The sequence below is a fragment of the Lepidochelys olivacea genome, assembly GCF_965140295.1.
Source record: "Lepidochelys olivacea isolate rLepOli2 genome assembly, chromosome: 1".
In the NCBI taxonomy this organism is placed as follows: domain Eukaryota; kingdom Metazoa; phylum Chordata; order Testudines; family Cheloniidae; genus Lepidochelys; species Lepidochelys olivacea.
In genome coordinates this window covers 222,234,085-222,258,679 of record NC_140411.1, presented here as the reverse complement: position 1 = coordinate 222,258,679, position 24,595 = coordinate 222,234,085, and the positions used below count along the sequence as shown (strand labels likewise).

The 24,595-nt window shown below is 43.9% G+C and overlaps 1 protein-coding gene across 1 annotated transcript in view; it reads right to left on the bottom strand.

Annotated features, from left to right (window-relative positions):
* NTF3 (neurotrophin 3) overlaps nucleotides 1-23,461 on the bottom strand; it is a 56,056-nt gene extending 32,595 nt beyond the window's left edge. The window contains exon 1 of the mRNA XM_084618052.1: nucleotides 23,284-23,461. Within this exon, the coding sequence (XP_084474178.1) occupies nucleotides 23,284-23,301 (18 nt within the window). The 5' untranslated portion in view covers nucleotides 23,302-23,461. The remainder of the gene's footprint in view (nucleotides 1-23,283) is intronic.
* Between the last annotated feature and the right edge of the window lie 1,134 nt (nucleotides 23,462-24,595).

Here is a 24,595-nt window from a genome sequence, read left to right as displayed (position 1 = left end):
AACGTACAGTGGGTGTTGCAACATAACTACACATAGCATAATCAGGAGAAACCATATTTTGACATTTACGTGTCACTCATGGGTTTGAAAAGATGATAAATGTGAAGGGGAAAGGTAGTATTTTCAGGTGCCCTTCAGATTATTCATCATATAGGTATCCGTGGAAAAAATGCTTCTGACTTAAAAAAAAAAAAAAAGTCTCCTAGGAGGTCCATCTTTACAGCTGTGTCGTCTACTATATGCATACAACAAGCAGAGCCCCAAAGCAAATGCCTTTATGCAAAGAGCCACCTTTAAATCACAGTCGAGTTCGTATTTGGCTAGTCTGTCTTGCTCAGTTCCAGTAGAGTAAGTGCAGTACGTTCTGAGCTGAAATGCAGCATAGCCATTAATCAACTCCCCTGTAAAATGAAGTTCCAGGAGTTTTTAAATATATAGTACAGATATGAGCTGTGGGATTTTTCCTGTAAACACTCCATCCCAGTAATACTTCATACCTCACCGAGCACCTTAACTTCACCAGCCAGCATAGCATGTACAGCCTCATAACTTCCATCAACCTCACCTCCACTGTGGTGTCATCCTTAGTTTCTCTAGTTATCCAGTTCAGGTCAAGAGACGTACAGCAGTAGCACCCAATCCCTTCCTGGGAGCATCAGTGGTTTAGTAGGAAATTGCACTAGGGGCAGAAAATACCATGAGCCAAAGCTTTCAAGGGTCTTACATCTGAGGCTCCTGGCAGTAGTTCAGCATTGGCCAGAGTCCTGGTAAATGCCCCCAATACCCAATTCCTTCTATGGGGACCCACAAAAGCCAGTTACCTGGAATAGCAACAGCAATGTTCAGGCTTGTACAAATGGGTATGAAAAAGCAGTAAGGACTCACTTTCTCAGAAAAGTTCCTGAGAACAGAAGCAACCAAGAGTGTGTCAGGGCTTCAGCTGACTGGAAGTTACCCTCACCCCATGCTTTAGCTATTAAAACAATTCTGGGGGTTTACACTCGATAGTCTAGGTATAAAATCCTCAGTCTTGGTAGAGAACTGGAATTCAGTTTTCTCTTGTACTCTGGTATGGAAAGTCCACACACTTTTAAAACTTGAAAGGCCCAGAGGAGTTGGACTCTTGTCTGAGTTTCCAGTGCCTGCTTCTCTGGAACAAAAAATTGGCAGGTGGGTATATATACTGAGTACCCCCAAAAGGGATTAGGGGAAAGGGGCCTCTCTGACTGTGCTCCTGGAGGCAGGACAGCCAGGCCAACCCCAGACTAAGTTAAAAAGATGGTGTAATATACTTCAAGACATGGGCCTATTGGATGAACACCGAGTATTATGAAGGAGAATGAGGATCTGGCAATTTCTCCAACAGGCAAATCTGCCCAGTCTGATCCATGTAGAAGACAGGAAATAACTCCCAGGGCTCAACTGCTGCTCACTAGAGCTATTCACATGAGCAAGGTGACCAGCACTGGATCCCTCATATTCAAAGACCCTTAGTCCTACTCAAGTAATCTGTCTCCAACAGTCGCATCTAGTCGTAATCTGTCTCCAACGGTCACATTGACTTCAGTGGACTTTGGATCAGGTTTTCATAGTTTAAATTGGAAACTGTGTACAGCCTTTGATTATTGTTTTAGAACCTTCTCTGTGCTACCTTTCCATTTGCTTCAGTGAGGAAAAAAACCACCAAACAAAAACCACCCTGTATTTTACATTTGCTTCTCCAGCTACAGCCCAATCCTGCTGGGTACTGAGTGGCCTCACCTGCGAGTGAAATTAATGGGCCTGATGCTGCAAGTGTTAAATATCCACTGACTCCCTTGGGAGCTGAGGCAGTTTGCAGGACTGTGGGGCCTTTGTAATGCGGTGCTCAGGGAAGTCCTCTACTTTTAAATATACCGAAATAATTTACTTTGTATTATCTTGGACAAGCTTCTAGTGTGATGATAAAAGCATGTGTTGGTCTCACTGATTCCTGACTTAAAAGGCTGCAGTGACTTGATTTTTCATTTGACTTTTCTTTGGAATGAGTGTGTCTCAGTAATTCATAACCCACTTAAGATATTCGTTTAGCTTAACTAAATGGGAACAATGTTTCATTTTTCAGTGGTGATGCTGCACATCCAACTTTCAAGACTCTCCGCATTAGCCTTTGGACTCTGTTTTAAACCTATAAATCAAGCTCTAAGCACAATGTGTTTTTGTGTCTGTTGAATATTCACTTGTTTGTTCTTATCAATATCCAGTATATTTATTTTTGTATCGTTCAAATAATTTGTTTATCTGATTTTGGACATGAGAGTAGATTTATGCAAGTCCTTGAGAAAAGGTTAATGTGTCAGTTTGGATACTGATGAATACATGTGTGAGAAACAGGTACAAAATCCAGGTTAACATGGCCTGGAGGAATAAGCAGAGTAGGTATATTTCACCCCTGTGCAGAAGGCCAGCATAAGGCTTCCCAAGTGCTATTGTGAGGCTTCAGAGGTACCTATACTTCCAGCTTGTTCTCCGCCCAAGGGTATATTTTGCCTGGGTTTGGCAGTTGGGAAGCTGAGCTCTAATCCTGGTTCTGCTACTGACATGGGACCTGGTTCTTCTCCCTTTGAAATCAATGACAACAATTCCATTGACTTCAGCAGGATTCATCCCTTGCTGTGTGGCCTTTGGGCAAATCATTTTAACTCTGTGCCTCAGTTGTCCCCACCTGTAAAATGTGGATATTAACACTTCCCTACCCCCCTGAGCTGTGAAGATTAATTAGCGAATCTTTGTTCGGTGATAGGGTCAAGAAAAATGCTATATGAGCTAAGTATTATTACCCCTTCCATAGCAGAGAACAACCTGAACCAATGCATGAAGGAATTTAGTGTTATCTTTAGTCTCATTAGTGCCCAAGCATACTTATCTACTTTCTGAAGAAATTCTAAAGACCAGCCCAGCCAGCTTTCAGTATCCTTGGACCAAGTTCTGCCAATGGTGAAGCATGGGCACAGGTTAGGGCAGAATTTATCCCTGTGTTTCTAACAGTCTCTTTGATCAAGAGAGCAATAAGAGTGGGCTGAGAACCTGGTGGTCAATGTCAAGGTTGTCCAGCTCCATGCAGGAAACAGAATAGGAAAGATAACAGACTTTGCCAGGCCCTGGTCAGATATTACTGACAGTGTCCTGAGGGGAAGCCCAGCCAGGCTGCAACAAGGAGGATATATCAAACCTGTATATAATTGATTACTCCAGCCTTATACTTAGACATTAGTGTATCCACAGGTAGGAAAAGCACTTTACGTGGGTGAAGACCGTCCCTACCATGTGGATCTTACAATCTAGGCTTTATGTAAACAAGGAGAGTCTTAATTTGAAACCATTAGAGCAAGTTTGTGAGGCCCTTACTCACACTGTAATCCCATTGACTTAATCTTTGTCCTTTTGAAGACAATGGAGTTACTCAGGTGATTGAGGAAGGGATTTCTTATGTGACTGTGAGTTTGCGGGATCAGGCTAGTAGACAACACAACCTGAAATGTCTCAAAACATGCACCCACAAGTTATATGTAACTGTCCAGCTCTAAATCCAATGGCTGGGCAAACAACCTAGTAGGTTAAGGACAGCAAATTGAATATTCATAATAGGCATTGCCCTAAACCAGGCAGGTGGAACCAACGCAAACATTCTTCAATGTGTGAAAGGAAAGTATAGTAAATAAAGCCTGATGTTGCAGTGACAGACCACAATTCTCTCAGAGCAATGAACATGAGGCTGTGAAATAAATAGAGATAAATGAGTAACACTTCTAAAATGAATTAAACCTCAATAGGTTTAGATGACTGGATGACTTATGCTATTGGAAATGAAAATGAGAGCTAGGGCTTGGTTCTGGCGCCCACCCTGGCTCATATGTGCCACTCCAGTGCCATATATGGACCACAATGGAGTAACAGCAGCACAGGGAGAACTCCCTTTGTGCAGGAGCAGCACAGAGCTAATATAAGTATCCATACATTGATCCCTTGCAGGCCCAGTGTTGTGGGAAGGGCCGGGATGGCTCGGTTGGGGTGTGCTCAATGCCAATGTGATTCTGGGCTCCAGTGCAGTTTGTAGGCAGCCATGAGAAGCTGCCACATGTTGGAGCTGCAGTTACCGCAGGGTGGCTCAAAGGGGATTTAAAACCATCATTGCCCTACCTCTCTTTGTGCTGTGCTTCCTGGAGAATCTGCCCCATAGCCTTTCACCTACAGCTTAGGAATTCAAATTCAGCCCAGTTTGATAGTTATGGAAAGAAGTTACCATTAAGGTGCTGTTTGGTGAGTTGGTGATCTGAGTGCATTTCTTAGAAAGACAGTGACAAACATCATATCCACACCTGTATTAATTGTGCTCCTCATAGGAATCTCTAGAAAAAACTGGCACGGAGGAGCTTTGGAGAAGCAGTAGACACTGAATTCTGCTCTTAACTCCTAGAAGTTGTCCCTGTTAGTCAGAGCTTGATACATATTGATGGAGGACAGAATATGGGAATCAAAATTCTGTTCCCATGTTGGGCATAAACAAAAATCCAGGTTTTGTCAGTCAAGCACTAAATAAACTTAGAAACCCTAAATATGTCTGTCTTATTTAAATAATCATCATCCAGATTTAAAAAAGAACTAACAAAATATATAATATCTGGTTTCAAATCTCCATAAATAATTGCATGTATTTTCACATAATTATTCAATTAATGTTTTGTTTGTTTAGCACCTTTTATTCATAGGGATCCCAAAGAACTTTGCAACAAGTATACAAAAAGCACCATGTAAATGCAGCCATCTTTGCATTGGAGAACAGCAACCACTATGTATGCTGCACAGAAAGAGGGGGAAGGGAAATTCTGGCCAAGAAAACCTCACTCACCCTTTTAAAAAGCACTATACAATCTTTAATGTCCACACAGAGTAGACAGGAACTCAGTTACACTTTAACTGTAATAAGAAGCTGAAAGACATCATTCAAGAATACCACCAAATAAAAATAGCCTAGAAGGAAGGGCAAAATTTGCATGAGCGTATACCAAATATTAAACAGTAACAATTATGTCTCAGGTAGCAACTTCAATGCTAAAGTGTTTCCTCATTACAGAGAACTGTTTATCCTCTCATAAAAGTCTAGCACAGAGCAGGTGTTGGAAATGGAAATGCAATTTCCCAACTAGGCAAGCATCCAATACTTATGAGCCAAACCTATGAAAACAACTGAAACTAAGCCCATTGCCGATAGGGACAGAACAATTTAAAGGCAAATGAAATATTTTAACTACTGTAAGAGCAGCTTGTAATATCTGATGATCCTAAAAATGCCTGAATTTATTGTACATGAATGGAGATATGCAGGACAGTAATGCAAAGCCTCGAACATCTTCACGGTTGCAGTGCTATACAGCTACTTAGACAGTTAATGGAGTCCTGGAAGAGAAAAATACAAGCGCTTAGCTCAAACAGTTCGGAAAACCTGTGGGTACTACTGAATGCGTACAACTGAATGTACTTTGCATGTTCGCCACTGACAGACAGTAGCACAACTTGTTGAGAGGGAAGACAGCCTGCTAAACTTCAGCAGCGCCCGTCAATGCTTTGTGTACTTCCTAGCTATAGAGGACATGGATTAAAATTTAGATTTTCAGATTTATATTTGGATTTGACAATACTGCAACCCTTCAAGAGTTCTACCATCCTGGGTTGAAATCTTTTATGAGAAGCACTTTTGTGTCTGAGCCAGAACCAAAACGTTTGGGTTAGAATTGGCCTCTTAAACCTCCCCACCCCCGGCTGAAATTTGAAGAGGTTTGGATTCAGTCTTGTTTTTAGACCCAGACAGAGGGATCTGTGCCTGGCAACACTCCTAACTCAGCAGGCAACTCCAAATTTGTTTAAGGATTTCCTGTTTCCCACTGATTAGGCTCCTCCCTCCCTTTGGTAGACCACCTACATCAAAGACCATGGAAAACAAGTTACTTTTCATGGGCGTTTGCACAATTTTAATGGTGCTGGTGTTATGCACAGCACTGATTTAATGGCATCCGGGACATCACAGAGCATTCTGATGAAGAGAACGGAGCAAATAATTCATTAAAAGGAATGTAATCAATGAGTTTCATTTCTTTGTTCCTCCTAGGTTAAAGTGACCCCTGTGCAGAGGGCCACCAAAAGGCCTCAGCACTATTTAAGCACTCAAAATAACAGATTAAACTTAAATGGTATCTAGGCAGACTGGTGATCCTCTGCACATGGCTAAATTTCAGCCTCTGAATTTTCCATGAGCAGATTGTGATTTTTCTCGAGTGTATTTGTTATTCCAAGGGCATGTCTACACTGCACACTCCTTATGGTTCTATGTAGAGCATGTATACTAAATGCCCACCTAGCATGGGTAAAAAGAGCAGTGTAGATGATGAGGCACGGTTTAGGCAAGTAAAGACACTCCTGAAGCCTTAGGGTATGTGCCCTATGTGGCTTTCTTCAGGCTTAAGCCAAGAAACCCCAGCAAATAAAACTTTGGGCTGGAGCTCGTTCCTGGACACTTCATTGTTACGGCTTGATTTTCAAAGTTCAAGCTGTATTGGTTGATTTTAATGGAGCACATTGGCCACGTGTGATATGTCTGTTTCCTGATTCGATGAAGTGTAATGTTTAAAAAAAACAGGGTTCCACTGCAAATACTCACTTTTACAAATTCAAAGTTAGTTTTCAATATTCCTTTCAAATTAACTAGGCTGCAAGGCATGCCAGTAGATGTGCTTGAAAGAATATTCATGGAAAGGAGCCATAAAGGGGTATTTAATACAACCAAAACAATTTTGGTGGAAAACTGTATGCCCTAGTTGTTCAGCTCTAATGAGGAAATAGATATTCTGCCATGTCAGACTGGACCTTCTTGTTAAATCTATCTAAAAGATCATTTCTCTTTTCCAAATTACTCTGGTGCAACATCAGAGACTTTTCAGATGTCATGAAAACAGCACTGAATACTGTGGATGTATCAGAGAATTGGAAAACAAACGTACACAAACACACACAAGGTACAGATCTTCAGAAAAAGGAAAATAGTATAATGTTGGGAATCCTCACACAAGGGGTGAGCTCTTGGCCCCATTGATATCAATGGGATTTTTGCTATTGACTTGAACTGAGTCAGGATTTCATCCAACTAGTTCAATCCTTAGTATATTAACTGAAAAAATATAAAGGGGGAAGATAATCTGTAAATACCCAAAAGATAACAGAAGTCTGAACAAAAGAATATAGAAAAAAGCCATTCTAGATAAACTAGATTGGGTTTTCTTGGGACAGAATTATAACACTAAAGAACAAAGGGAGTGTATTAAATATAAAGTGTCTGTATTTTAGCAAAGTATTTGACATAGTGTTTCATGAAAACTTCCTTGAAAAAGGAATTCAAATTGGTTTGGATATAAACATTATCATATGGATAGAAAATTGGCTGATGGACCATAAACAAAGAACAGTGATAAATTTCCAGACCAAAAAAACCTCTTGAAAACTTGGTGAAGTGAGAGTTCAGACTGAAAATATATGGCCCCTTAAAATAAAGTTAATAGATTGTAATTTAAAAAGCACAGAAACAAACCAAGGGTCTAAGCCAGCTTCTGTTAAAGTCAATAGACGGACTCCAGAGTTTCTTTCAAGTATCATCAATCCTAACCCTGCCAAGTATCACTATCCACCTTTTTACCTGTAAGTTGGAGACCCTCACCTATTTTTTATATGAAGCTTAAATCTTCCCTGTTAGGTAGACAGTCATACAACATGGCCTTTAGGCATCTGATGCTGTAACCTACCCTTCCAGCTAGTGCTATCTCCTTTTGGATGCCTAGACTTGCCCACAAAACTACACTCCATTTGCAATATTTTCTGTTTCCTTTGTTCATGTGACAGATGTTTTCCGTTCTTTTTTCATCTCCTTTCTTCTGCCTCCTGACAGTGGGCCAAGCTAGTCTACCCTCCCTTCCTCATTGCTGAGGGGATAGGAATCTCAAAGCCCCTACCTTTGGCTGCAGTAAAGGGCATGCGTTTCTTGCCCCTTGCTCCTCTGGAAGGCTAGTGTCATCCATGTAACCTACTGGTGTATGACAGGTTGTCTCTCTCTGCTGCTCCACAGACCTTATGAGTTGTTACAGCCCCAACCTACAGAGCCTTGGCTCTTTAACTAAAGCTGTAGAATCTCATACTTCTGGTCTGAAAGACCCTGGCTAAATCCCTGTTGTGTCAGCCAGAAGGGGAGTTGTGCTAGCACAGGGAGAGGGAAGGTAGGAACATGATGCCACCTCCCGTTAATAGATTCAGGAACCACTTAGGGATTGGTGTTCTCCCAGCTACAGCAACAAGGAAGTCAGCCATTTTTGCACATATGGATCCCCCTCTTCCAGTGGCAAGACCCAGAGGGAGGCCAGATTCCCCCAGGATGCCCTGTTGAGTTCTGGGGGGTTGCACAGGTGTTGAATGAGAACACTGTTTGATCCAGGGTCCACAGCTTTTACATTCTTGGTCTATGCCATAGTGAAGTGTCTCATTCTATACCAGAAACTGTAACACATAGCGAGAAATAGAAACTGAAGAGCAAATCAATCACATGTGCGTAACAGAAATATTAAAGAGAAGCCAACCCAGAGCCTTCTTTTAACTACAATTGGGCAAACAGATGTCACAAGAATTTTGAAGAGTGAAGAACCGCCACTTTTCCAAAGTTTCTCAACTCCCCCAACACCCAACCATCACCACCACTTCTGCCTGATTGATGTCCAACTGCTCTAAACAAATAAATACAATAAAATCTTCTCCATGAACATGGACCACACAAAAGAAAGTGTGTGGGGAAAGGAGCTTTTTCCAGAAAATTTGTGGCCTTCTTTACATTTGAAGTGTTATCAGTAATACCATGATAGTTTTACCAGTATATTCCCCCTCCCCTTTATTCTGATAAGAATACTTTCCCCCCCCCCCCAATATAGCTTATACCACTCCCCAAGTGACATAAGAGAGCCTTTTCAGTTTATCTTATACCAGAGTAAGAGTGTCTGCATGGGGATCAGACTGGTATAACTACATTGATTTAAATTCAGACATGAGGTTATACTAAAAAAAGAACTTTCCCATTTAGACAAGGCCTGCGTGTATGGGTTGGTGGGGCGGGGAAAGATGTCAAAATAATACTTGAAAGAAATCTGTCACAATCTTAACTGTGGATTCATTATTCTGATTCTGTAGCAACTAAACTGAACAACTTTACGGTGTGGGTGGACTTCTCTGGAAGGGAATACTGGAGGGATCGGTGGTGTTAAAAACTTCATTAATAATCTGGAAAAGGAAGTGAACTGGATGTTTAATTCAGTTCACAGATGGTACTAGATTCATATGTTCCCATTCTCGCTGTGTGGTAGGTAATGTTCCTGCTTCTGAGATCAGGCACCAGCTGCAGGTGTCAGCTTTAAAATCCTACTTGCCCTATGTAGCTGAATGCTATTGAAGAATACAGAGGTCCTATATTTAAAATAAATAAAGAGGACGACTTTCTGTATAGGAGCGTACTTCAGACAGCTGTTTTGTGTGTAGGATGAGGGTTGTAATCTAACTTTTAAAATGTGCTTTTTCAATTTTAGGAAATTCCATTTTGATTAATAGTTAAGTATTTCAGGGGGCAAGAGGTTGGGGCATGGCATGCTCTCTTTCATCCCCATCCCAGAAGATGCTTAGTTGCTTAAGAATCTTTTCTTCCTCCCCATTGTTGGATGGTGTCACAGGGTAGTTTGTCCCCATGGAGTAGGCCATACCCAGCTCTCCTGTGTGAGAGCAGATGGGCCCAGCTGAGCCAATGAAAATGGGCAGGGCTACACCTTGGGCTATAAAGACCTGTCAGAGGACAGGTAGAGTGGAATTGGGGCAGGCTGTGCTTGGGGATGGGAACCACAGAGGAGTTGAGCTAACGCTGGTGATGGCTCCCTGGAACAAGCGAGAGGTAGTCCTGGGGCCTGTGTTCCAGAAAGGGAACAGAGCTGGCTGAATGAAAACTTGCTGCAACAAGGGAGCTTACTGGAACTGGGAAACTACAAGAAGCAGGACTACCGGAGACCCCCTGGAGGGGAGGCTGTGAAACCCTAGGACTAAGGGTGAGCTGAGGAACTGTTTTTGTTGGATATATGCTTATGCTTGGACAAATAACCCTGTTTAAAGGAGATTGAGCAAGGCAGTGAGTGCTTGTTAAACTTGGGAGAAGCCCTGCCATGTCACACATGCTGGAGAATACGGACACTTGGATTGGTCTCTGATAAAAGGGGAGAATGAGATGGATCTCCGGTACCATTGAAGAGGGGGAAACAAACACAGGGTGCCACAGAGTGACCTTTGGCCACATGGTGTTGTTCAGATGGTAGCCACTGTATTATAGATGGCAATCAAAGTAGGAACACATTTGGTATAAATGAACCATGGGCAGGAGATTCATCCTGTTAAAAACAACAGCCAGAAGGTGCTGTTCCCTATGTTCCGTCATGATGGATAACTAAGGGGTTCTCTCCCCCTTCTTATTGTCCAATAAACCTTTGAAATGTATTATTTCCAAAGTAAACCCAGACAAAGTTCCTCTTCTCTGCTGGAGTGTAGACACCATGCTGTCTCTCTCTCATCTTTTGGTCTGTTTGCTTTTTCAATTCGCATAATCACTTTGTTTACCTTAGATGTAAATGTGCTTTCATTGTCTTTGGCCTCACCTTGCTCAATCTGCATTGGAGACACAGGCTAAACAACATTGCCTGGCTTGGGTAGACTTATGTATCCACTGCCTCCAAAACCTGTTGTGTGTGTGCTGGAAATATGTTCTTAACTCTTCATACACAACCTACATATACACCACACAATGATATTCATGACAAGAGTGTTGCCAATTTTTAATACACCTTACAAGAAACTGTTTGGCTAGATATTCTGACAACAGTGTTTTCCAGTGTGTCCTTTGCCAGCTGGCATCAAGGGGCAGTTAGGGTCACACTTTAATAATAAATAATAAAAAAGCTGGGACACAGTTACTGTGTTGTAACTGGGATCCCTATCACAGTCATAAATGTAGTATAGAAAGTACCAAAGAAAGCAAGCCTCTTGTAATGGAAACTGTAAGGTCTGAATGGTTTGTTTACTTTCCCTATGTAACCTAAGAAAGTTACTATGTAATATATAATTTTTAAAGCCTGCAATGCAATTGAATATTTGGAGTGGATTTTTTTTTTCCAAAAGCACTCACCATTAACATAACTCTGCTCCACTTGAAATCAATGGAAATTTTACCATTGACTTCAGTGGGAGCAAAGTTAAGACAATTCAGAACACATTTGACAATTCCACCCTTAGCATAGCATTTCTACATTACAGAATTTCCTTGTCTTATAACATTTTTTAAAGACATTAAAATATCTAAGGAATTTATTTTTGAAAAGGCTCTTTGAGCTTTGAAGGGATTTTTTGCCAGACTCATTCCTGAGGAAGACTAAAATGAAATGTGATAGTATCCATAGTTATTGGTCTTAATTTGGGAGGTAAAATGGCTGGTTTCATATTCTAGGATTTGCCAAAGAAAATCCAGATGGTGACCCAGCGGATGAAAGTAACAGTCCGTCACACAGATAGACACACTTGCAAAAGCAGTAAATGATTTAAAAAAAAAAAAAAAAACACCACCCACCCTGATCAGAGTAAATTAGATAGGAATGTGCAGTATGATTTGGTGGCATATAATTGTACATAGGTCTTAGCAGAATTATCAGTTGAAATTTGGCAATTTCAGATTTGGATACACATTCATGAATTCAGAGTTAAAATGTATGTATGAAATGTATTAATCTGATGGCGTGACTTGTGTTAGTGTGTGCTTTAAAGACAAAGGGCTTGATTCTGCTATCACTGTGGTATGACTGAGGAGTAACTCCATTGTAGTCAGCAGGGTTACACCAGTCTAAGTGAGATCAGAATCAAACCTGCTGAAGTTAGGTATTGCCTAAATTTTTGGCAGTTGTATGTTCAGGTGATGAAAAAAAGATAGGGGGCTGGGGACAGTGGGGAGGAGGAGGGCTAAGAAGGAGCACCCCTGCCCTTTAAGGCTTTGGTGCCTTCACCCCCTGAAATGCGGCTTTCAATTCTAGAAGCCTGCCAGCATTACCAAAAAGTAATAGCTAATCTGGACAGAATGCAGAGAGCAATAAAGAATAAAATAACTCAATCTACACAGCTGGCTTGTACAAATATTTGAATGGTTTAAGCTATGAATGGCCCTCGCATGGGGTGGAGAGAGGATACAAAAAACTTCCCCTTCCCTTACACACCCTGCTCAAGGACCAAGTACAGTTTCAGTCCCTCCACTTTGAGGAGCATAGGGACCTCCTGCCTCAATGGGGAAAGGAGGGGAGCAGGCTGTTGTATCCTAAGTGAAGTGCAGCGTATGCACTGCTTGTAAATGCAGCAGACAGCAGTGAGGGATATTGCCTCCCTGAGCTCCTTGTGAAGCCATGCCGTTTCACACGGCCTTGTACTCAAGGGAGTGCCTTGAAAGCACAGTCTGACCTTGTCTAGTCTATTCTTGGGCCTGGTCTACATCTAAAAATTAGATTGACCTAGCTATGTTGCTCAGGACTGGGGGGTGTGGGATGGAGGGAACTCATGCCCTGTACAACATAGTTAAGTCAACCTAACCCCTGATGTAGACACAGCCAGGTCAACAGAAAAATTCTTCTGACAACCTTGCTACCGGGGAAGTAGATGAATTACACGGATTGAAAAACCCCTTTCATTGTTGTGGGTAGTGTCTACACTACAGCAGCACAGCTGCAGCACGGTAGTTGGGCCGCTGTGGTGTAGCCATACCCTTGGCAAGATCTACTAGATCTGACTACAGAACACACTCCAAGAGGATATTGGGCAAATCCAGAGCCTTGATCATCTTTAGGAGACACAGCAAAGCCTTCCTCTTGAAAAAGATCTTTCTGCTATAAGGGCGATACTCCTAATATTGATACCCCTTTCTACTCCAAAACCCTCTACCATCATCCCAGCCCCTTAAAAAGAGTAAATTAACATCTAAATAATCAGTCCCCAAAACCCTACCCAAGCACAGTGGTTTTTTGCCCCCAAAAGAGAGATGTGCGAAGTCTCCATGAAGTCTACTAAGGACTTTGCTATTGTTACTGATTTTTACAAGGAAAGTACTAATGCACCAGAGTGATAGGTAGCCATATATAACCCTAAGATAGTTAAGTGGATAAGAGTCTGTGGAATAATTTCAGTGGACTGATGGATGTCCAATTTCCCCTTCCTTGTTACTCGATCCTCTCCACTACCCTCCCGCCCTGGATCTCTGGGGCTGGGACAGGAGCTGCAGCCCCTGATGCGGAGCTTGTCTGCTCAGGAGATGCAGGTAGGAGGTGGCCCCATCTGAGCAGAGGCTGGCACAGGTTGATGACCTAATGCCTGCCTCTCCCTGACAGTAACTGGACTTTTGGTGTCCGGTCAGTACATCTGACCAGACAGTACAGGTCCCCTTTTGACCAGACTTTCAGGTAAAAAAAACGAACACCTGGCAATCCTATTTGACACCCTGCATTATCAGAGGCAGACAAAACCCATTTCCCAAATGCACAATACACACATACCACATCACCTTTCTACTTCCTCCACACTCCACCACAATGGCTCAAAGTCCTTTGATCAGGCAAGGCAGAACTTCTTTGAAATGCTGCTGCAGATGACAAAGAATTCCGGGATATGTTTGGGAGCTAAAGACACCCACCAGGCATGACTGAAGAAAACCAGGAACTCTACTTTGTATAAATGGGGAATGTAACCCTTCATTTGTGGGAATGTAACAGATATACTGACAACGTGGGTGGAATTTTCAAAAGCAGTCAGCATTAGCCTAACTGCTCCCATTGATGACAATAGTAAAACTTCCACTGACTTCAGTGGAAGCAGAGTTAGGCCAATGCAGAGTGCTTTTGAAAATCCCATCCCATATTTGTTGGAGCCTAAGAACACCAGGTTCCCAAATTTGGTAGATGACTTCTTCTTAGTAGCATTCTCAGATTGGTGCTGAAGAGCTTTTATATAATGCTACTTTTTATTTTCTGTAAGTTTATGATAAAGTCACTGGAGTATCGCTATAGACATTATAAATCCTAGCAATTCTGATGCCCTCACACATCTAGCTACATCAAGAAGTTTTACTTTTCATATGCTCATCCAACAAAATGTTTTGCTTCTTAATTCCTTGAAAGTGAGTTCTTATCTATACCTATGGGAGAACTTTAAGTATTGATCAATAAATACAATTAATCAAAAGAAAAACCTGGAGTATCAAGTCACTCTTTTGAACTCTAGCTCTTGTAATAGAATAATATTGTACAAAGATTAATCAATTTCAGTGTTCTAGAGCCTAAAGATGAAAATTATTAATTTCCAGGAGTATCCTTCATTACTATTCTTTCAGATAGTCCTTTAAGTAGAGTGATCACCAAGGTTACAGTTGTTTTCTTATCGAATCTCTAGTAGAGTGGTTGAAGTGTCATTTGCCAGCATCTTTATTATAAACTGTTAAATTTACACAGGATATTCTCTCTTTTGAAATAGAATATATAAATTACTCCCAATTATTCCTTATATAGTTGTCAGTATAAGTTAGCCAGTTTCCCCATAAGTGTCACAGCAGCCATGGGTGTTCAGGAGAGACTTGAATGCATCTTGTAGGGTTTCTCGAATGTGCTCAGGAAGGGAATGTGATGCATAGGTGACAGCATGGAAAAGGCATAGGAATATTTGTGAGAGAAGCTGACAAATAGCAAGATGAGGCTTGCATGATTGGCAGAGTTATTCAGAGCTTTAAAAGTAATAAGAAGCTTGATCTTGATGCCGTGCAGAAATTCAAAGAGGAACAATGATTCTGTCAGAGCAACAAATGAAGACATTTTAGTGGCAGTGCTCATGTGAACTAGAGAGGCAAAGAGGGTGTCAGGAAGCCCAGAGAAGAGGAGGTGAAAGTAATAAAATACAACATTTTCCCAGTCACACACAGGCACCTGCCCCAAACATTTTCTGTTCAGATACATGCCTCCTATCTTCTCCAAAACATACCTGGATTGAAAACTGGATGAAGGGTAGGAAACCAATAGCAATTATAAACAGTGATTATCAAGGTGGGGAGGTGTCTGGTGGGGTACCACAGGGATCAGGGTTAGACCTGTTTTTTTAATAGTATCATTAAATGATGTGGAAGAAGTGGGACAAACAGCATGTAGTTCAATTTATAGACCATACTAAACGGAGATGTGTTGCAAACACCATGAGGGAAAGAATACAATGGGCTCTAGAAAGGTTAGAAAAATGGGCAGAAAGTAAAAGATTCAGAGTAGAAATATCAAAGCTAATACATCTGGGGAAAATTAATGTGAAGCACAAAGATTAAATGCAAGGGAGAAAGCTGGAAAGCAGTAATGCTGAAAGACCTAGGCATGACATGGGGCAATAAATTAGATATGTATTTCCAGTGTGATATGGGAGTAGTAAAAAAAAAAAAATCAATCAAATGTGGTTTACAGCGACATGCAGATGCAACATTTCATGGAACAAAGAGTTGAAAGAAGTCCACCATCTCTGGCACAACTGAAATACTGCCTTCATTTTTGGACACCTCAGTGCCAGAAAGATGGGGATAAACTGGAGGGACTTCATAGAAGAGTAACAAGAATGATTAAAAGTTGGAAGGAATAACTTGTAAGAAAAAATTAAATATGTACTATATAACATAGCCAAACAATGACTAAGTGTGGACAGCTAAGGGAGACAACTGGGCACAAGTATTTGAAAATTGTAAACACCAGTGAGGGAGAGGAGATGTTTAGGGTTAAGGAAGATTTAACTAGGAGGACAAGCAAATATAAGCTGAATCAGGAAATTCCATAACTTGAGATTTAAATTGTGGAATTGACTCCAAAGGAGGTGATGGAAACAGTCATTTAAAACATGACTGTACGAAAGTGCTTGAGAATACAATGCTACATTGTGAATAGGAGATCCAGCAGATTAACTTAATAGGTCTCTTCTATAATCACACGTACAAGATCCTAACAAATATACCCTGCACAAACATATAGGTGTCTTGCATCTACCATGAGATTATGTGTACTTCTCTACATAAACACACATCCACCCCTCCATAACTGTACTCTTGGCAGGTTCAGTGCCACCATGTAGGGTGAGGTTTCTGTTGGTTCAAAGGTGTCACTGGGCACTGTTGCCTGCTTCTTGGTGCTCCAGTATTCTCCATGTAGCTCTCTTACATGCAGTATATTCCACAGGATGAAACAAATTAACCCTGCATGCATTTAGATTCTTCCAAAATGTGTCTGAAGCATTTCTTCTGCCCTTCTCCTTTGGATGCATCTTTCTTGGTTTGGCTGGCTATAAAGTATTATTTTATTTATTTTATTTTCATCAGGCCGGTTGGTGGCATAGCTTGTATGTCTCATTTTTACCTTTGTTACTGCAGCTTTGATGCCAACATTATCAAAAACTTCAGTGCTTCGTGGTCCTGAACATTTATCCTAAGGATAGTACTTTGGAAGCATTGATTTAATGTAGCCAATAGATTTGTGAGCCATTGTTATGAGGCCCATATATCATAGCTGCAAAAGCAGGAAGATAAAATCTGATCTTGGTTTGGAGCTGAATCCTCATGCATTCCAAATCCTGCATCTCAACAGATCAAAGGAACTGCTAGTCTTGTGAATTTGGTCATTCACCTCATGAGTGATGGTCAGTCTGTTGGAGAGGACTCGATTTTAGGGTTTGTCTATACATGGAGTTATTCCAGAATAGCTATTGTTTAAATGCACACCCTACGTTAATCCATATTTACTTTCAAGCGTAGACAAGCCCTTCAGGGTATACCTATGCTAGATGTTTTGCTTCTGTTGTAACCTGAATTAACTGATTGCCAATTAACTTGATCTAACTACCAGCTTTGGAAATGCTAATCTAGACATTCCACAAACATGTGTGGTTTACCCTAAGGCTCTGCCTAGGAACAAATATTTGTGGATTGTCCAAATTTATTAACTTGGCTAACATGAGTAACAAGTGCAAAATCTGTAGTTTAGACAAATCCACAGTAGAGGAACTTATTGTTCAAAGGGTGTGAATGACCAGCTGATGGCTGTGACATTTATTGCTATCTTGCTTAAGGTGATGGTTAGACCAAAGCACTTAGCTGATGCACAGAAACTGTTTACAGTGCTTTGAAGATTGCCTTGTCCTGGAAACACATGAGATGAACTGCCATCTCTTTCTATAACCCTGAGATGGAATTGATTGATTGTATTTGAGCTCCAGATGACATCACCTTACTATATACAAGTATATACACCCACATCAACCCCCTACCATTTATACACACCTCCACTGTACACAAAACTCCCAATCCCTCACTATAGAGCAGACTGGGAAACCACAGGTGAGTGTGCTTGGGAAACTGAGTGTGGAGGGGGTGCGGCAAAGGAGTACAAGGACACCCCCCCTTGAGGTATCATATGCCCCAGAAGAACACAATGGATAGGGAGAAGGCAGAACTCTGGCACCACCCCCACTACTGCAGTGGCCCACACAGCAGGCTAACTGCATCAGTGGAAGTAGGTTGTACTATTTGTGCCTGGGGAGAGATGACAAAAGTGGCACCATACATTCAATCTTTCCTGGGGCTTCTCATTGGGAAGTACAGCACCACACTAGAGGCAGTATTCACAAGGCCGTGTCTATCTCTCTCTCAGTCTAGCTTTATACATTCCTTCCAACACCCAACAAATTCTCGACACCCCAGCTACGCCATATATACATCCTACCACCCACTCTTCACACATTTCCCCTCCCCTCCCTTCCCCCCCACCTAATTCCACATCCTGCACTGACAGACCTACAACCATAGGTGGATAGACACCTCCCACACAAAACCCCCTCCTCTACACCACAGTCCTTGTTATCCACACACCTCTGCTGCCGCAAACTATTACTCCCCTTACCTCTCCTCTAACAGTCACAGAAAGGGAAACATATAACCCTTAGTCATCATGGACACAGACGTCCCCACAGAAAATAATATCCTCCACTCTTTGCAAATATAGATTTCAATAGCTTTGTTGTCAGGATTGTGTATGAAGTTTGCCAAAGCTAATACGTATCCCCATGCTCTTGCCCCTAAAGTCCCACACCTTCCTGTATGCCCCTGAAACTCCAGCACCAACTGCACCTCTGCAACCAATGTGTTTCCCTTCCGTTCTGGCAGGCTTATGGATTTGTTTGCTGCTGTTTTTTTTTAATATTATGGAATATAAAGCATGAGCTTTGGTATAAGTAAGAGTATTAATGTGGGATTGTTTGGACTAAGCTGTGGGCTCAGCACACTTGTAGTCATTCTTATTTCATCTGGCGATGAGTTCCATAGTCTTGGCACAGTTCCTATGGAGTGTCTGTCTCCTGTGGTCATGAGTCTCCCTCTGTTGGTCAAGTGCTTCATTGTTCCAGTGGGATGTAACGATCATGGGAGTTTGTGATCACACACAGAGGGAAATGGTCTATTAGGTAGCTAGAACCAATTCCATGCATGGATTTGAAAAATTCGGAAAAGGATCCTGAGTTGGACTCCGCGTTCAGTGGAGAATCAGTACAGATAGTATTGAATTAGGATGATGTTTTCTTGGCATGCTTTGTTGCTTACCAAGTGGGCTTGCTGAGCCCTGAAGTTGCTAGGGCTTTTGCAGGACATGGGGATTCCTGGTTATAATGGGCCAGATTCTCAGCTGGTGCAAGTCAGCAAAACTACATTGTCTTCAATGCTTGCTGAGGTCCTGGCCCACAGAACTGCAATATTCGAGCTGTGGTGTTGCGTTTGAGCCGATCACAGTAGCCACATCTTTGCCTGATCATACCAGACTCAATCTTCTGACCAGCTGCAGATGGAAGTGGGCAGCATTTTTCACTGTGGTTATCAGTGTATACAAGCATAGCACAGTGCCTAAGAGGACCCCAAGTCTGCAGATCAATTTAACAATCTGAGAACACATGCCTCAAATGGATAGGATTGTTATGGAGAAAAGACTTCCTCAGTGTTTCCCTCTTGCCTTCAGCATTGCCTCAGTCTTCAACTTCAGCCAGATGCTCTTCCTTCAGGTACACCGAGATGGTGCTCTTCACCTTTGCAATTCACCTTTCTCCCCCACATTTCTCTGCCCTCACACATACATACAGCCTCTCACACTCCTATTCAATTTAGCCACCTCTCCCTCCTCCCTTTACAAAAACACAACTTCTAACCCCATTCTAACACCTGTACTGCCTCTCAACCCCCTTGTTCCAACACAACCAGACCCCACGTTCAGACCTGTTGCAACCCCATCACACACGTCAGTCTCCCAATAGCCTCCCCAATACACATACAAACAGCATTGCTCACACACACCTTTATAACGTTTGCCCAGAAACAAGCCCCTCAATAATCACAGGCTCTTACACACAGCTCATCTACTGCATGTCCCCAAACTTACTACTGTCTCCCTACCCCAACACACAATTCCCTCTAAAGCTCTCTGCTGATAATCTGAACACCACCTCCCACACAACCCCCATGGACCCACACATCCCTAACCCAATTCACAAACAGTAACCACGTCTACCAATCCCCCCCCCCCTCACTTGCGTCCACCTGCAACAAGAATTCATCTACCCTTCCCATACCCTCTCCACTACACCAAACTGACATCCAAAACTACTCACACTGTCATTCATGCATATGTAACCTCCCACACCCTTTTACACAACATCCTTCATACCTACATCCATACTGTCCTGCATTTAGACCAGACCCCCCCCAACACACTCATTCCTATTCCTCACCACACACACTCCATCCACCCCATAGCTCTCCTTACTTGCCTACTCCCACAAACCCCCCACGCTATCCATGCATCCTCACACATCCTGACCCTCTTCCCTCCCCACTACTTACTTATTCATCCTTGAGTAGCCGTTTCCTTCACTCATAAACACCCATAATGCCCTTCCCCACTCTCATGACATAACCTGTCACCATCCCCCCATACTTCCCAAAGACACAACCATATTCCTGAACCCCTCACACAGATATACCGGCTTCCTCATCACTAACTCCTTAACTATTTCCAACATCCCCTTTCCTCTTCCTCTGCATGTAATCTATGCCCCTACCAACACCCCTTGCCTTCCCATAATACCACACACTCTCCTCCCACTCCTGACTCCCCTCAGACATATACCCTTATTATCCCTCCACATAACCAGCCCTCCCACTCCCTCTGCTCCCCACACCTTACATAGTGTCAATACATAATTATAGCCCCTTTCTCTGCTAATGTACTGTTCCCTTTCCCTCACCCCCTCTTTCTCTCATCGCACCCACACCTTATACCTCCATCCCCCTTCAGACAATCACACTCTCCTTACCCAGCCCTGAATTCACACTGACCTCCCCCAACACATACAACTCTATTGCTGTCCCTTTCATCACACTTTGCCCCCATGTGCCTTACTTTCTCCCATACATGCTTCCTACCTCCCACAAACATGCATCTTTTTTTCCTCTTCTGCCTAAGCCCCTTCTGCACCCCACACCCATTACCTCACTCCTTACACCCCCACAACTTTATACACCCCTGCACTTTGTTCTCCCTCCTCTCACAATGTTTCTCACTTCCACACCCCATCTCGCTTCTAAAACTATGCCTTGTGTTTGTGCCGCTCACCTACCCTTCACATGAACCCCATGCATTTCCCTCCCATCTACACCCTCTTTTCATCCCTCATCCTTCCATCTACATCCACATTCCTCAAACCCCACCCCATCTTTACCCTCCCTTCACACTTCATCCCCATTAGCTCACCCCCCCCCCTTCCAATCCCCACTCGCACCTTTTACTTCAACCCTGCCTCCCAGCTACACATGAGAACTTTTCCTGGCTCCACCAGCCTCCTGACCTCCCTCACCCACAACCCCTGGCCACCTGCTCTGCACACTTCAGTCTCTTCCCTCCCCATACACCTTTGCAGTTCCCTTGATCTTCCCCCACACTCACCCACCATCCCCGCCCTGCATACCCTTTCCTCTCCAGCCCCCACTCCCTGAGGTGCTCTCTGCTTCCACAGGGCCCCTACCTTCCATACACAGACCCCCCCCCCCAACAGAATCCTACAGGCCTCATTTTAGACCCCACACAGGCATTCCTTAGCTGCCTGTCCTCCCCAAACAAACAGTCTCGTGCCCTTCCCCCTCCACCCATTCATCCTATGCCTCCACTACAGAACCTCCCATCCCCCCCACCCCTACATCCCCCCCAACAACTTCACACCACCCCCAACCCTATCCCCAGTCCACACCCTTTCTCCTCTCTCCCTCCTACGTGTTTACTTCCCCTTGCGGTCCCCCAAACACACCCCTGATTTCCAACCACTCACCCAGCTGCGTTCCCCCTGGCACCCTTCACCTGTCATGTGTACCAAACACACACAGCCTTCCCTCTCCTCTGGCACAATCCTTTCACCCCCCCACACCCCTGATCTTTCCCCTTTACACACACACACACCACTTAATCCCCCCAGCAAAAAACAAAAAAAAACACATCCCTAACCTCAACAGCCTACCACGCCACAGCACCCCCTCCCTAGCCCCACTGATACACCCCCGCTTCCCTACACACTCCTCCCATTCATACCTAGCCTCCCTCCCCCTCGCCCCCTTTCTCTCGCACACCCAGAGCTCCTGATACGGGCACGTGTGTATCCCAGACCAGCCTTCCTCCTCCAGGCAGCTGGACTCACTCCTCGCGCGCCGGCCTGTCGGCTGCTTTTGTCCATTGGGCCACAAGCGGGGGGCTGGGGTTGTTGTACGTCGGCTGTTGCTGACCCCTCTGGCAGGAGTTGCAGCCTGTCACTTTCTTATACACAAGAGCAGGCATGGCTGAGCCTGGGAGGCCTGTCTTTTGTCAGGGCACTTGTCGGTGGGCACAGCGCGAGGGCAAACTTCCCAGGCCGGGTGCACGCTTCGCACCAGCCGAGCAGCAAAGGAGGGGCTTTCTCGGAGCGCTTCGAGGAAGGGAGCGGAGCCCACCTCGCACATCCCCGTCTCTGGAAAAGGAAGCCCTCTTCTCGTCTCTCAGTCACGGGTTTGCAATAGGGGAATCAGGCACGGCCCGCGTAGTAGCCTAATTCGACCCCAGCCATTCCTCCCTCGAGGTAGGGCGCATTTAGGGAGCCAGAGGGGAGGCAAATGCTTGCTTTAACGAAGGATTACGAACGGATTGGAGAACTATCTGAACCAGCCGAGGACACCCCCTCACACACACACACACACTATCCCTTGGCTAAGAGCTGTTGGGTCCCCACCCCAAAATACCCCCCCCCCCAGGTCAGTAACTGACTTTCTAAGCTTCGGTTCAGCTGTTTGGCTGAGAAGCCGCTTTCATTCCCCTTTCCGCGCGCGTGGGGCTGCCTGCTGCATTCCTAGAAGGCGCTTTCCAGAGCCTGGGACTCGCACAGTGTCGGAGCAGGGTCCCAGCCCTGCCAACTCCACGCGAATCCGTCGGTTCACCTAGACGCAGATAACCCTTTGATCTCCGGTCCCCTCCAGAGAAGGGAGCTGTTGGGTTTGAAGGGAACGTGGGGGTAGTTTTAAAAGGTCATGCATGGGCGCTCTGTGTCTGGCACAAGAAAAAGCGCCAGGGAAGTTAGTTACGAGGTCTAGAAACTGCGGGGGGGTCTGACGCTGCCGCTCAGGGCCTCTAACTTTCCCCCGGGGCAAGTGTGCTGAAGCTGATTCTTGCATTCCCTGCTCAGGCTTTGCAACGCTTTTGTTATAGCTGAAGGTGCTGGCTTCCCTCTTAAAATAAAGCCGCGAGTCGTCTTTGCTTTTGCCTCTTAAATCGGATTCCTTTAGCACCTTATATTATCCCCCCGCCCCCCCGGGCTGCTTCCCTGCAGCGGACCCTGAGCTGCAGGCGGTGGAGAACAGCGAGAGTGGAGTCTCCAGACTAAAGAAAGATCTGGGGGTGAACGCACCGAGACAGGCTCCAGAGGTTGGGACAGATCTTTCAAAGAGACGACCCCCCCCCTTTTCAGGTTTTTAAAGAACCCCTCTTCTCTCCCTCCGCCCCACGACCCTATTAGAAAATGTCATATTTCCCTTACCGTGGTAGGAGTAACCATGGCATCTGTGTGAATGTTTCCAGAGAAGTCGACATGAAGAGAGAGGTTGATGTAAATATGTTCATTCAAAGTCCCAAAGCTGGTTTGCTTGGGCTGGGCAGAGTTGCTCTATGGGAGAGGAGCCTTAAACTCTGAGTCCCGTGAACATAATCTGCTCGATTATAACAAACCAGCTCAGCCAGATGGCTCCGTGCTCTGCGGATTAACCCCTTTATTGCCACACTCTGCCTTCTCTACCTACCCTTTCCAGTAACGCTGCCTGGTTGGGAAAGCCGGCGAGTGAAGCCCCCCCCCTTTTTTATTTGCAAACGAACAAGCCCCCCATAAAGGTACCCCCCCCCGTGTGTGTGTTTTAAAGAAGCACCATTTAAAAGACCTGTTGATCATTTTATCCCCCTCCTACCAGGATCTCCTCCTATTCTTAAGAACAGTGTCCGCACCAGGGAACTCTTCACAGAATTCCTTTGTTAAATCATAAACATCTCTTTCTAAACACGATTCTCAGAAGACAAGTATTTTACAGCCCCAATGTCTATAATGGTCCACCCTCTCTCCAGCGCTCACACACCCTGGTCAAACTGTTTACATGTGTTGCTATTCTTACCCACGTTCAGGAGTCATTAAAGGGCACATAAAACAGGTGAATAAGAAAAGCAGAAGGAAGTACATTCTAATAAGCCTTTCTCTCCCCCCCCCCCTTTTTAAAAAAAAATTAACTCCGAATTTTAAACCTGCTGGGTTGGTTGGTCCGTTAGCATTTTTGTTAGCCAAGTGCCCCCCCGTCCTCCCCAATTTGGAAGCAATATTCGTTTGTAAGAAGAGAACCCAGGGGTGGATTCGTGGGCAGATATTACTCACGTTTTGATTTCTAGATTAGCCCATTAAGAAAAGGACTGGGGGTGCCAAAACCATGGAAAGTTCATCAGCCGTCAGCAGTGACTGGTTTCCAAACTTTTTTTTATTTGGAGTGATCGCTCACAGCGATCGTTGATAATTTTAGCTGCGTGCCTCTAATAGTCTCTCTCTAAATTTAAATGCTTATGTCATCTTTCTTTTCTGTTTGATTCAAGTATAATTTGAGCAAGTCATAACCACAATCAAGGGGGCACACAGAACCGTTTGTATGGGGTGCGTGCTCTTCTGGGGAAGACATTTCCTTCAAGAATCTCAGTTCTGTGTGATGATGTGTTTTATATGATTTCATTATTTACCCCAACTAGTTTCCACCTTGTTTTGTATAGTGTGATTTCACCTCCCATGCCCTCAGAGCATCTTTCTAGCTCCCTTTGAACCT